Source organism: Apteryx rowi, unplaced genomic scaffold, assembly GCF_003343035.1.
Source record: "Apteryx rowi isolate R43461 unplaced genomic scaffold, aptRow1 scaffold_361, whole genome shotgun sequence".
NCBI lineage: Eukaryota > Metazoa > Chordata > Aves > Apterygiformes > Apterygidae > Apteryx > Apteryx rowi.
The window spans coordinates 506,631-517,792 of record NW_020450097.1 but is presented as its reverse complement, the minus strand read 5'-3'; the positions used below and the strand labels follow the sequence as shown (position 1 = coordinate 517,792).

Sequence of the window (11,162 nt, the reverse complement as noted above, 5' to 3'; positions counted from 1 at the left end):
TAGTAAACACCCACAACAGTGTCACCCATGCTAGCCTGCCCTTTAATCCTTACCCATAAGCTTTGCTTTTCTTGTCAAAGCCTACAAGTATCTAAAATGTATTCATGAGACATTTTATTTTCTTTTTAGGTATTTTTAAAAATGTAATTCTAAAATTAATCTTGCCAGATTCTTAGGAACTCTTCACGAACTCGAAGCTGAAAACCGGGTGCTGTTTCTGGAGTAAAGTGTAGCATCTTAACTTCATAGCTGCTGGAGTGTCCCAGGTATGAGTTCCCCCATACAGTACACTTGCCCCAGATGCAAGGAGTTTAAAGCTAAGGAGCAGGGGTTGGGCAGGAGGAGCCTCATGTTAGGCAGAGCCATGTCTTGGGCTGGAGCTCTGAGGGCTCCTCAGGTGCCAGAGGTGACACCAAGGCTGTAACATTTAGGACACTCACTTGTACCAAGGAAGCTGTAGATCTGAAAGCAGCAGCCATCTGAGTAGCGCTGGCCCTTCCAGCTCCCTCCCACACAGCTGAGCTTTAATTCAAGCCAATGTCACCTCTCTGGTTAGTAGCCTAGGAGCTGTAGGGGCAGGGCTGCCTGCAGCTGCGCAGCCTGTCCTCCCTAGCACCTTGCTAAGAAGCAGTGGGACTGTGTCAGCACTTCAGCAAGCTTTTGTGGAGACCACTACCCTTTAGTGAAACACTTTAAAACTGACCAGGCTGTTGAGGGTTGTGAAATCCCAGGCTCACTCTAAAATTTTCAGCTTTGGACTCACAGCTGGTGAGTTAGTGCAGAGATAAACAGAAATTAGAGGGGCAATGGGGGGGGGGGGGAGAAAAAGCCAAAATAAAAAAAAAACACCTTTTCCTAAAGTATAAGGCTGAACTTAAGAAGAAACAAATGTGGTATTTGCCAGTTAAGAATACAACTATTTTGCTTTGTTGCTTCACAGAAGATTATCAGAAACCAATGAGCTTGAACTTGCAGAGTAGTAACTGATAAAATGCAATTTCCCGTTATATTAATTAAAAAAAAAAAAACACACAGCAACCTCAAACTACACAGAAATAGTGGGAGACAGGATTATGCCATAGACAAAGCATGGAATGGGGTGTCACAAGAGCTGGAGCCTAGTTCTAGTCTTGTGACCTTTGGATGGACTGTTCATTGCTCTTAACTTCCCCACTATAAATTAGAGCTATCTTTTTTTCCAGAAAATATTGGGATCTACTTTACAAATAGTACCACATTATTACAGTTATAATCAGTAAGAAGTAAGACAATGTATTGTTTAGGAAAATACAATATACAGTTTATTAATTTTTCTGGTTTATTGCAATGATTTGTCTTTTTGCCCCAAACATTTGTTTTCCACACTATGTATACAGCAGAGAAAAGTTGTGGAAGTTGAAATCTTAGTATGTGACAAAACAACTTCAGTTTAAAAAAAAAAAGAAGAAGAAAAGAAAGGCTAGATTTTGACAGTTTTTGACAGTTCAGCAGAAGCACATTACAATTTGCAGTAGCAGTACCAACTCTACAGGAGAAATCTTGATAGCATTCTTTCTTTATTGCCAAAAACAAAATGCCAATACTAGCAAAACCCATTTAATGCTTGCACCTCACAATCAGATACTTTGGTGTGTGCATGTGTGTATGTGTGTGTGCATATGCGTGTACCTGTAAAAAGTAACTTTTCTTAGCCTTCTGTGCGCTTTTTTAAATGGAGACTTGATCATTTCGTGATTTGACAAAAGTAACCAAGAGGATGTTTTAATCCTGTTTGCTGTTGCAAGACTGTCGAACAGATGATTTCTGATGTTCTAACAATGTGATTGACTTTTCAGAATTTTCTAAGTTTCTGAGCAGAGTCTCTAGCCTTCTCTTGATTTTCTTCTGATCCTCAATAGCACATCCAATTACAACCGACTGAAATTTCTGATCGATGGGTCCTGCTGGCACGTCAGAGGTACATGCACCATAAAGTGACATTAAGCGGATTTTTGCATCTTCCAGATCATCTAGAAGTTTATTGACAATTTCATCAATCATCTTTGTGGCATGCAGTAGGGATTCCTGCTGCTGGGCATTTCGGATAGTTTCTACAGAAACCTCCACAGTGAGGGTTCGGCCCATGAGACGATTAGCAGTCAAATTAAGCTCTTCTCTCTCACCTAAATTGAAAAAAGAAAATATTCTAGGTTACCAGCTAACATGTTGCAGTGCAAATAACATCATCAAGATAATCAAACTATGACAAGTAGTAAAAGAGGTACAAGAGGTTTGTGGGTTTTTTTAAGCAACTGCCAATGAACAAGATTTCCAGAGGCCAGAAGTGGGGTTCTTTGCATCTAAGTCCCACTTATTTCACAGAGGCTAGTGTCTTTTAGTTTGTAATGAGGTGTTAGCTTCACTAAAAATGTAAGCTCTACTTTTCTACTGCTCATCCAATGCCTGCTATGTCAGGTAAAAGTGAAGCATACAGTATTACCAGTAAACATCATTCATTAACAAAACAAGCATGTTAAGGACCTTCTATATCATTGTGAGGAAGAGATTTATATTGTACCCCAAAAAGCCATAAAGAAAGAARTGATTTCTGACTACCAGACTCAATGAGAGGCCATTAAAAAAAATGGGTTTCTATTTTGTGAAAACACTTGGGGTTTTTTCCCTAAAATACCAACTCAGCATATTTTACTGAAAGAACCAATAAACTGGAAATTTAAGGCATCTCCTATAAAAGATACAGGTTTGGGGAATATATTTAAACCCTTATGTCACACAACTATGGGAACTATATGAATCATCACATTCTTGCAGGCTATTGCTTTGTAGCAATCATGCCTGTCCAGTAATCAAAGCCATTCAAAGGATGTTTTTCAACTAAGAATAATAATAATAAACTTTTCTCTCTCAGTAGAGATATATTAGCTCTGACTTTGAAAATAAAGCAGTGAACTAAGTATGGGCTTCACAAATTCAGTAATGATGTTTATGGTAGATTGTTCTGCTGAACAAGAATGTAAATGTAAATCAAGAATAAGGGGATCCCAGGGTTACAGAAGGCCCTTCAATAACCTCAGTTGGCTCAAGTGTCTGTACCTTTACCACCTGCAAGCAATTGAACTAAGCTGCTCCCTAAGATGTGCTATTTTGACTTTAGGTCAGTTATGAGAGTATGGCAAAGCAGCTTCTCACCTTCACTGATGTGCCTCATATCCTGGCTGTTCTGTATATTGTGGATCATTTCTAGCAGGATTTCTTTTTCTTGTTCCATAGCGGATGCTGCGTCACGGAAAGCCTCTACCCTGAACATGGGTGAACCAAACAAAATCTTTTTAAATAATAAGACAATTGTTCACCTATATAGCTACCAAGACTTTTTTTAAAACTTCAGCTACAGAAGTCAGTTATCCATGGGCATATTAATCATGAGCCAGACTTTCTGACTTCATGACCTCCTTCCACGTCTTAACTTTTTTCAAGAATTAGCATGATTGATTAAAAAAAAAGGGGGGGGGGAACAGTAATGTGACCTGACTTGTATCTACATTGTTTTACTGATGGTTCTGTTTAATGCTACTCCACAGTTAGTCTGGATACCCAGAACCTGACTGTCCTGCAGGCCCGTAGCAGAACTGCTGTATCTAACTGGCAATTACTATCAGCCAAAAGAACTAAAAGAAAACCCAACAAGGTTCCCACACGGGAACCTGGATTGAAGAGCAGCACCTGCACAGGCTCCAGAGAGCAAGGGGCCTGGGGCCAGCACAGCTCCTGCCACATCAGCCCCCCCCTCACCCTTACCCACCTACTGAGCAGTGACTGCTGGCGAACTCAAATGCAGCTGTGCAAGGCAATGACCCCTTTCGAGAGGGAGTAAAATGGGGGAGAGAGACAAAGTGAACACACTTCCTCCCACTTTATAAGGACTTCCCTGCCGAGTAACATGCCTTCTTTGCTTGGAGACCAGTTGGGCTGCCTGCCCTCGCAGTCACTATTTCATTTCACAAAGTGATGCAGCACAGTGGCAGGTCCTTTATGCTTCACACAGCAGGGAAGCTTTTGTCTGCTCAGCTCGTATTCCTGGGCTTGAAGCGAAACATGAAACTAGATTCCTTCCGAAACCTGACTTTCCATAGTCCCATTCACTGGGCTGAAACTAATGTGTGCCATGACAATGGTAAGGGGAGAGCACATCAGAAACTGCACTCTCCCTGTTACCCACAGAGTCACGTTAAGCTGCATGGTCTGTGTTCCAGTGTTCTCCCCTCTTCCTTGCTGCATACTGTACAAGCTGATCTGGCCGTCACAGATGTGAAAATGCCACACTAGAAATTTGAGTCTGACTCCTTAATTGATGTCCTATTCCCTGCCATGGTTTTAGGGAGAAGGCTTTGCCATTCAGCCAAGCAACCTGGAAAAGCACGCGAGGGAACTGTCAAGTTTGGAGGTTGGGGACGAGAGGGAAACGTCCCCCTACCTTGGCTCTGCACCTGGAGGACTGGGGAAGGGGAGGGCTGCAGCTCGGAGGACTCGCCAAGCTTCAACTACTCCAAGAGTAGTGCCAAAAATGACAACTCCGCATTCCCAGATCCCACACCAGTCATATGAGGATATCACATGAACCTGGCTGACAGTTCTAGATGCTTTCAGCACAGTCCAAGAGACTTAGGCTCTGTAAACAGCAAGGGAATCCATCTATTCYGAAATGTTTATTAAACCTGGCCAAAAAAGGAAAACAAACCAAAATATTATTCATTCTCTTATATTCATTCCTAGCACTGTTTTTACAGCATGCTCTTCATTTGCCATTTTACCGATAAATGCTCCTCTTTCATCCTGGCATTCCTTAATTTTATTACTAAGCACTGTCAAATCATGCCTTCCTCTTTCTTTCCAACCCCAGTCCCCAAGGATGTTTTATACTCGTTAATGGACACAGCCGCAAGATGGTGATCGCTGATCACTACTTGTATAGGTATGTGCTTAACATCTGTTGCAATAAGCACGGAGCTAATGTTCCTGCCTCAAAGACTGGTGGCAGGACAACTTCTGGGGAAAAACAGTAGCAAGAGAAAAGAGGGTGGAAAAAGGCAGAAGAACAGAATAAAAAKAAATATATGAATAGTCACAGTGAACATGCACCGTACTGCTGAAACAGCACTATTTTACAAAAGATTTAGTCTAATCTTTGTCAATGAAAGCACATGCTTCAGGCCTTTCCTTTAATGTTAATTCTGAGGAGGAGTGGGAAAAGTTAATGCAATGCAAATTCTTGCCAAGAGCAAATACACTTAATTATTATTTTGGACTGGTTCATAAAAGTGACAAGGCAGGTAGAGTCATTTCATACTTCAGATGTCTGCACTTTATAATTTAAGAGGTCTAACAATATTTCCATAAATGCCTCACCATGCCTTTTTTAAAACCTAACATTTTCACAATAAAAAAATCTATTTTGGTCCCTAAAAAGTTTAAAATTAAAATTTGGAAGTGTCAAATTCTGATTTTAATAATAGTTTTATATCAGCTTAGGTATATCACTGTACTGATTTAAAAATTAAGGCTCTGTCTTCACTGAGTGGATCAATTGGTGATTTCCAATGGGATTTGCTGGGTCCTATAAAGAATGTGAAAAACTGTAACAGAGATGCATCTTGAATTGTTGTCATTCTAAAGAGAGTGCCCAAAATATCACTGCTTCCAGTAGTGAGCTACTGTAATATGAGGTAGGACCTAAAAGCCAAATCAGCAAAATTAATGATCATATACTGCATAAAAACATGATTTACCAGCTACTGCTTTGATTAACATTACTATTTTATACAAAGCCCTATAGCGAATTCTTGGGAGTTATATCAACCATTTTTGTATACTGCAATATAGAGTATATTCTCTAAAACATAAGTCTAAAATCCAATGGGCTTTTAATATTTTTAGTGCATTTATTGCCATGAACAGTGGTCAAAATATGTGTCGACCCTGGTATAATGTAACGGCACATCAAAGTGCACCAGCTCCTTCTGCAGGTGGAAGGGGACAAGAAAGCAGCATGTTGGGACTTCCCCACCCCTATGTTATCCCTTCTAAAAACTTCCATTTTGACCACTGATTATTAGTAGTGTGCCAGGATTCAATGACTGAAAAATCAACTTCTCGACTTTCAGTGACCACTGCAGGGCAAGACAGAGGCACAGTGTGATTACACAGCATGGTGTGGCTCATGTGGGACCTTTCATGACCTCTCGTATATTGTCCTCACCTTCAAGGCCCTGTACAACTTCAATCCTCATTTGGTTTCCAGTACTATTTCTGATGAATTTATCATCCAGCATTACCGAAGGGGCAGGCCATCAAAACCTGTGAAAATTCATTCAAAAACAGGGAGGGCTAATTTCTTCAATGTGGCAGCAAAGGCAGCATCTCAGCATATAGCAAGTGAGTCTGAGGTACATTCTCAAATAGAAGAGTGAAAATGGACTGAAAAAGTTAGACAATAGATTGGAGGAAATGATCAGGGACCTTRACTTCCAAACAAAACAAAAGAACAGGATGATTTCAGAACAGCACTCCAGAAAAAAACACAGAAAGACCCACACCAGCCAAGGCAGTCAGGAAAATAGGTTAGTGTTATGTACAGAGAAGACGCTGGGCAGGCTGCATCAAGGTAAGATTTTGAATTCCTACTTTTGTTTTTTTGGTGAACACTTTTCTTCAAAAAAAWATATATATATATTTCAATATAACCTAAACTGATAACATATGTACTTCAACCACACTGAATGGAGCCTGGAAAAGTTCACATGAAGATACCAAACAAAAGGAGAGAATTACGAACCATTTCTGCTACACTGCCATTTTAGTAGATGCCTATAGCATGCCATTCCCTCCGAGAGCTGAGGACTCGGCGCATGCTTCAACCTTTCATTCCTCACCTACAGATTCACAAATATTCCTCACTGCCTCATTTCTTGCTTTGCTGTGTTTGCTATTTATTCACCTTTGCTCCCCTGGCTTCTACTGAGAGACCAGGAAACGGTAGCGCGAGGGGACCCGACAGCTCCAGGTGCTTGCCCATGCATTTGTGGAGATCTCCTCTGGTCCTGTGGGCTCCCACACAGCATCTGAGGAAAAACCCGGTCCAGGCAACCCCTCTCTTTACCTTTCTCCTTACTTTTTACACCTTTCTCTCTTTGTTCACAGCAAGACCACCAAATCCAWACCTCGCTGTCAGCTCTCAATTTCTTTCTTAAGAAGTGCCTTTAGTTCATAGATTTGTGTAAATCTTCACTTTCTTTGCAGTGCAAAAAAAAGATCAGAAGTAAACTTTTAGTTGAAGTGACTTCAGGGGAAAAAAGTGAAAACAGAATCCAAGTTTTAATTTAAAAAAAACTCAAAAAATAGAAGGCAAACAAAAATGCAAGATGTTCAGATTTATGTTGCATTATCGATTATCTTGATGTAGTGGTATGGTGGTTTTCCGATAGATGAAAATACCTGGTCAGATTTTAACTTTGATTGTATTTCCTGTTTTGAATATCAACTAATAGTCCATTGATTATCTAATACTAAAAAAGCACTAATTATTTCTGATTTTCCTTGGTCTGAAAGAGATTAGAAGTGCAGTGCCTTTCTTTCCTGCATACCATTTATATGAATACAGCATTCCCCTGAGGAACAGGTGGACCAGTCTCTGCTTTTGTTTCCAGATGGGAAACTTGATACCCGCTTTTTTTGACAGCTGCAATAACTCTTTACTTCAAACCATTGACTTATTTAAATAAGTCATTATTAAAGCCTGCATGATGAAGTTGCAGATGAATTTTCAAAGGAAAAAAGAAACATTTGTAGATTGTGCAGCTTTTTTTCTGAAACAGAGTTAAACACATTGTACTAAGACAAAGCAGGGTTTTTCACTTTGGTATCCTCAGCAGCTTAAACTGAGTTTCTGTTCTCAGGTAAACTGTCCAATAAGCATATAAATAAATGGTGGGGGGAAGTAAGGCTATTCCAAAATGAAGACAGGAGAAGTACAAGAAATAAAGGGGGGGGGAAAAAAGCGAAAGTAGAAGTCTGACTTTGCATCTTACGTATTATTATACTTAGAACAACATGTTCATTTAATACAACCACCAGAACACTGTGACTCATAAACAGAAGCTCTGGTCCTGCTTCCAACGGCTGCTGAGATTTCTTGGCATTTGTGGGCAGCCAGGGCAAAGGAAAGGGCCAACCAAGCCTTCAGAAACAGCGCAAGCACTGAGCGCATTGCCACCTGCCCCCTCGCGGGGACGGACTAACTCCCTGAGAGCTATGCAGCTTCGTCCTGCACGCCCTCTTCGCACCTCTGCCTCTGCCCTTCACTTCAGTTTGCTACCTCCCACTTTGGGAGCTTGTCCTCACAGCCGGTGAAGGGGGAAACTGTCCAGGGATGGAGAATGACATGATCAAACACTTGTGCGCTCCTGTTTCTCCACTACTGTTCAAATCACAGCAGCGATTAATACTTTGTACAAATACGTTTCTCTGCTTACAAATAAAAGTCGTATTTTGCTCCTCGTGGTTGAAGGCAAATCAATCAAGCACTGATGTATAGAGAAGGAATGTTTGAGGGGATTTAGCCCCTCTCCAGCCACCGTCTCCAAGCTGTGAAACACACGCTCCTGAGTTATATGGCCATACTGCTATAACACTGCCTCCTTCCCTTCAGATAAGGGCTATGCCCATCCCAACTAAATTAATCCCCCTTTCCAGTGGAATTTCAATAAAAACTACTCTGCAAACACCTAGAGGGAGTATACTATGCACCCCTATGGTGACACACCAGCAGGTCAGCAGATATGGGACAAAAATACCTTGTTACTGTTGAGGAAAAAAATTCTCTTGGTAGACGAGAACAGAGACATGATAAGGCTGTTTAAGAGCAGAAAACTGAGGGAATGAGGGTTGCTGAGGGGTTCAGCCAAGCTTAAGCAACTTGACAGCTGAGGATTGTAAAGGGTGTTAATTAAAGACTACAGTTCACTTTGACAAATTTTCACTTATTATATTTACAAATAACATCTCAAAGGACTATAGCTAAAATAAACTGGCTGGAGAAGGAAGAAGTATGGAGGCTCTTCCTCCTCTCATTCAAATAATTTTCAAATTAGGCATGTTGATTACTTACACATAAATAAAACACAAAAATTAACTTAACTGACTTTAATCAAAATAGTTTGACTTTTTGTAAGAGTTTTGCAGTTAGAAATGTGCCTGTTTGAAAGACCCAAAACAAACTGAAAACTTCAATTTTGGGTTTAATTTTTGGTTAACCAAAGTGTCTGCTTTTTCACTAAGTTGCTCAGCAGATGTAAAAAAACATTTTTGCATAGTTCTACTGCTTATTTAGTACAATGTTTTGTAGTTATATATTCACACACCGGATCTGGATGTCAGCAGTGAGACTGAAAGTTTGCAGACAGTGACTTTGGTTAGTCAAATTCAAAGAAGTCTGTGAAGAACTTCAAAGAGATTTAATCAACCTAAGTGAAAGAATAATATAATAGCATATAGAGTTCACTCTTGATTAATGCAAAATAATGCACACAGAAAGGGAAAAACACTATATCTCACAGAGCTCTTTTAATTACAGCAACTTAGGAAAGACCTAGAAACATTATGGGTGGTTCTGCGAAAGCCTCTGATCAATATGCAGCTGTAATGAAGAAAGGGTGTGTTGAAATTTTAGTGCCATTAGGTGAATCAGTGGTACACCCACATTACTGTGTGCACCTATCCACCTCAAAAAGGACACTATAATTAGGGAGAGCTGAGAGGGCAAGGAGCTTGATTAAAGGCGTGGAATCATCTCTTATACGACCAAACTGGAAAAAATTTTTAAAGGGTTATTTGAGGAATGCCGAATAACAAGAGGAGGAGAGACATGTCCTGACACAACAATGAAACACGGAACATATTAGGAATTAATTAGAAAAAAGAAAAAAAAAAACGAAGCTGCAGAATGGCTATTCCTATCGGAGCTCAGGTATTCACTGAATTCCAGCAGGAAGGCAGACACCGACCCGGGTAACAGGTGCCCGGACCAGCAGCGCAGCAGCGCAGCGGCGCGCCTGGGCTTCCCGCCGGCTACCGACGCCGCAGGGCCGCGGCGCGGCTTCGCGCAACGAGCTGCGGGCTCGGCGGGGTAACGCGCCAGACAGGCTGCTCTGCGCCTTCCCTGACAAGCGTCCCGCCGCGCCGGCTCACACCAGAGCGCCCACTGCCACTTCGGACCTCGGGACCGCCTCCCCCCCAAACGAAGCGGGGTCCTTTGTCCGGCACCGACTGCAGGAAGCGTCGCCCCCACCGCCCGGGGCTGACCATGCCCCCGCCCGCGCCGCGGCCCCTCGCCGCTCGCTCCCAGCGTCTCCCCGCGGCCGCCTCCCTCGCAGCCCGCGCCACACGGCGGGGCCGCGGGGGGCTAACGGCTCGCGCGCAGGGCGGGCAACGGCTCGCGAGGCGCTAAAGGCTCGCGCGCAGGGCGGGCAACGGCTCGCGAGGCGCTAACGGCTGGCGGGGGGTGCCAACGACTGCAACGCCGCCGCCCTCACAGCCCGCGGCCGGGCTCCGCCGCGGCGGGGAGGGCCAGGGCGCTGCGCCGGCCGCGCACCGGGGCGCCGCGACCCCGACGGCCTGGCGCGCCCTACCTGAGCTCCAGCTGGTCCAGGTTCTCGAGCAGGCGGCTGGAGCGGTCCGCCATGGAGGTGGAACGGTAGAAGCGGCCGTGGAGCTGCCCGCCGGACTGCTGCTGCGCCCCCTCGCTGGCCTTGGCGCTGATCTTGGCCTGGGCCATAGGACTCGCCGGCGGCTCCTCGCTGCGGCTCGCGGCGCGGCCACTCCCTCCCCGCGTCCCGCAGGCGGCGGCGGCCGAATGCCGGCACTTCGCTCATGGCCAAAGAAGGAGCCCGCCCGCCGCCTGCCCCCGCGGCCACCCCGCCTCCGCGCCCAGCCGCGGCCCCAGAGGCGCCGCCTCACGCAGCGCGCTGCGCGCCTCGCCTCGCCTCGGCAGCCCCGCAACGCCTCCTCCCCCCTCCGGGCCGCCCCGGCACGGAGGCACCGCGCCGCGGCCCCCCGCGGGAGCCAGGACGAGGGGAGGGGAGCGGAGGAGAGGGAGCGCCTCGCCCCAG

General features: G+C 44.1%; 1 protein-coding gene across 1 annotated transcript; it reads right to left on the bottom strand.

Moving 5' to 3' along the window:
• Window positions 1-1,421: 1,421 nt before the first annotated feature.
• On the bottom strand, window positions 1,422-10,828 carry BAG2 (BCL2 associated athanogene 2). Its single transcript, XM_026073122.1, has 3 exons — window positions 10,683-10,828; window positions 3,190-3,299; window positions 1,422-2,162 (listed from the first exon to the last, which is right to left on the bottom strand). The coding sequence occupies exons 1-3, from the start codon at window positions 10,826-10,828 to the stop codon at window positions 1,762-1,764; spliced, it is 657 nt and encodes a 218-aa protein (XP_025928907.1). The 3' UTR covers window positions 1,422-1,761.
• Between the last annotated feature and the right edge of the window lie 334 nt (window positions 10,829-11,162).

Coding starts and splice junctions, on each gene's coding strand:
- BAG2 (XM_026073122.1), bottom strand. CDS start 10,828: ATGGCCCAGGCCAAGATCAGCGCCAAGGCCAGCGAGGGGGCGCAGCAG. Junction 3,300..10,682: donor CTGGACCAGCTGGAGCTCAG/GTAGGGCGCGCC, acceptor ACCCATGTTCAG/GGTAGAGGCTTTCCGTGACG. Junction 2,163..3,189: donor TATGAGGCACATCAGTGAAG/GTGAGAAGCTGC, acceptor TTTTCAATTTAG/GTGAGAGAGAAGAGCTTAAT.